The 2,500-nt window shown below is 53.7% G+C and overlaps 1 protein-coding gene across 2 annotated transcripts in view; it reads left to right on the top strand.

The window, feature by feature from the left end:
* slc30a7 (solute carrier family 30 member 7) overlaps nucleotides 1-2,500 on the top strand; it is a 16,949-nt gene that overhangs the window by 5,897 nt on the left and 8,552 nt on the right. The window contains exons 6-7 of one of the 2 annotated variants that reach the window (XM_031312026.2): nucleotides 1,980-2,054; nucleotides 2,085-2,195. In XM_031312026.2, the coding sequence (XP_031167886.1) occupies nucleotides 1,980-2,054; nucleotides 2,085-2,195 (186 nt within the window). Of the gene's footprint in view, nucleotides 1-1,979; nucleotides 2,196-2,500 lie in introns of both variants that reach the window. The other variant, XM_031312025.2, reaches the window with a different exon arrangement.

The raw sequence follows: 2,500 nt of genomic DNA, 5'->3' as shown, positions 1-2,500 counted from the left end.
ACGGTACCACCTCGCTGCTAGGGAGGAAGGTAACCACGGCACGGTACCACCTCACTGCTAGGGAGGAAGGTAACCACGGTACCACCTCGCTGCTAGGGAGGAAGGTAACCACGGCACGGTACCACCTCGCTGCTAGGGACGAAGGTAACCACGGCACGGTACCACCTCGCTGCTAGGGACGAAGGTAACCACGGCACGGTACCACCTCGCTGCTAGGGAGGAAGGTAACCACGGTACGGTACCACCTCGCTGCTAGGAAGGAAGGTAACCACGGTACCACCTCGCTGCTAGGGAGGAAGGTAACCACGGTACCACCTCGCTGCTAGGGAGGAAGGTAACCACGGTACCACCTCACTGCTAGGGACGAAGGTAACCACGGTACCACCTCACTGCTAGGGAGGAAGGTAACCACGGTACCACCTCACTGCTAGGGACGAAGGTAACCACGGTACCACCTCACTGCTAGGGACGAAGGTAACCACGGTACCACCTCACTGCTAGGGACGAAGGTAACCACGGTACCACCTCGCTGCTAGGGAGGAAGGTAACCACGGTACCACCTCGCTGCTAGGGACGAAGGTAACCACGGTACCACCTCACTGCTAGGGAGGAAGGTAACCACGGTACCACCTCGCTGCTAGGGAGGAAGGTAACCACGGCACGGTACCACCTCGCTGCTAGGGAGGAAGGTAACCACGGCACGGTACCACCTCGCTGCTAGGGACGAAGGTAACCACGGTACCACCTCACTGCTAGGGACGAAGGTAACCACGGCACGGTACCACCTCGCTGCTAGGGAGGAAGGTAACCACGGTACGGTACCACCTCGCTGCTAGGGAGGAAGGTAACCACGGTACAACCTCGCTGCTAGGGAGGAAGGTAACCACGGTACCACCTCGCTGCTAGGGAGGAAGGTAACCACGGCACGGTACCACCTCGCTGCTAGGGAGGAAGGTAACCACGGCGCGGTACAACCTCGCTGCTAGGGAGGAAGGTAACCACGGTACCACCTCGCTGCTAGGGAGGAAGGTAACCACGGTACCACCTCGCTGCTAGGGAGGAAGGTAACCACGGCGCGGTACAACCTCGCTGCTAGGGAGGAAGGTAACCACGGTACAACCTCGCTGCTAGGGAGGAAGGTAACCACGGTACAACCTCGCTGCTAGGGAGGAAGGTAACCACGGCGTGGTACAACCTCGCTGCTAGGGCTGGGACGGTATATACATACCCCACGCTTCTCCTAACCCGAACATTTGGGTGATGCCCTCGTGGATGAGATATTTAAAGGTCCCATGGCATGAAAATGTCACTTTATGAGTTTTTTTAACATTAATATGAGTTCCCCCAGCCTGCCTATGGTCCCCCAGTGGCTAGAAATGGTGATAGGTGTAAACCGAGCCCTGGGTATCCTGCTCTGCCTTTGAGAAAATGAAAGCTCAGATGGGCCGATCTGGAATCTTCCCTTTATGATGTCATAAGGGGAAAGGTTACCTCCCCTTTCTCTGCTTTGCCCACCCAGAGAATTTGGCCCACCCATGAGAAAGAGACTTCAGATACAGTATTAGAGGACCACTAAGGTCTATATAAAAGAGACTTCAGATACAGTATTAGGGGACCACTAAGGTCTATATAAAGAGACTTCAGATACAGTATTAGGGGACCACTAAGGTCTATATAAAGAGACTTCAGATACAGTATTAGGGGACCACTAAGGTCTATATAAAGAGACTTCAGATACAGTATTAGGGGACCACTAAGGTCTATATAAAGAGACTTCAGATACAGTATTAGGGGACCACTAAGGCCTATATAAAAGAGACTTCAGATACAGTATTAGGGGACCACTAAGGCCTATATAAAAGAGACTTCAGATACAGTATTAGGGGACCACTAAGGCCTATATAAAAGCATCCAAGGAGCACCATCTCTTGGGACCTTTAAAGTGTAGAAGCTGAACTCTCTCTCTGTCTGTCTCTCAGGTCACGGCCACAGTCACTCTCTGTTTAACGGCAGCGCCAACCACAGACACAGTCACGGAGGACACCAGAGCAAACATGACGGTCACGGACACAGCCACGGGGGACACGACGGTCACGGACACAGCCACGGGGGACACGACGGTCACGGACACAGCCACGGGGGACACGACGGTCACGGACACAGCCATGGGGGACATGGCGAGCCTCCCTGTCCCGGTGAGAGTCTGCTCTGAAACTAGAGCTGTAACATTACATCGATCTGATTGACTTAGCAATTCAATAATCCACATTCTGGGTAACAGCCGGTACCCAGTAAACAGACAAATAGTTTACTTCAGTGTTGTCAAGACCACCTAAACTGAGACCAAGTCAACACCAAGACCAGAGCGTATTGAGACCGAGACAAGACCAAGACTTTGAGGGGTTGAGGTCGAGACTTTGAGGGGTCGAGGCCCCAACTTTGAGGAGCTGAGGCCGAGACTTTGAGGGGTCGAGACCGAGACTTTGAGGAGCTGAGACCA

This window comes from Sander lucioperca, chromosome 11 (assembly GCF_008315115.2).
Source record: "Sander lucioperca isolate FBNREF2018 chromosome 11, SLUC_FBN_1.2, whole genome shotgun sequence".
Lineage (NCBI taxonomy): Eukaryota > Metazoa > Chordata > Actinopteri > Perciformes > Percidae > Sander > Sander lucioperca.
This window is presented reverse-complemented; position numbering and strand designations above follow the sequence as displayed.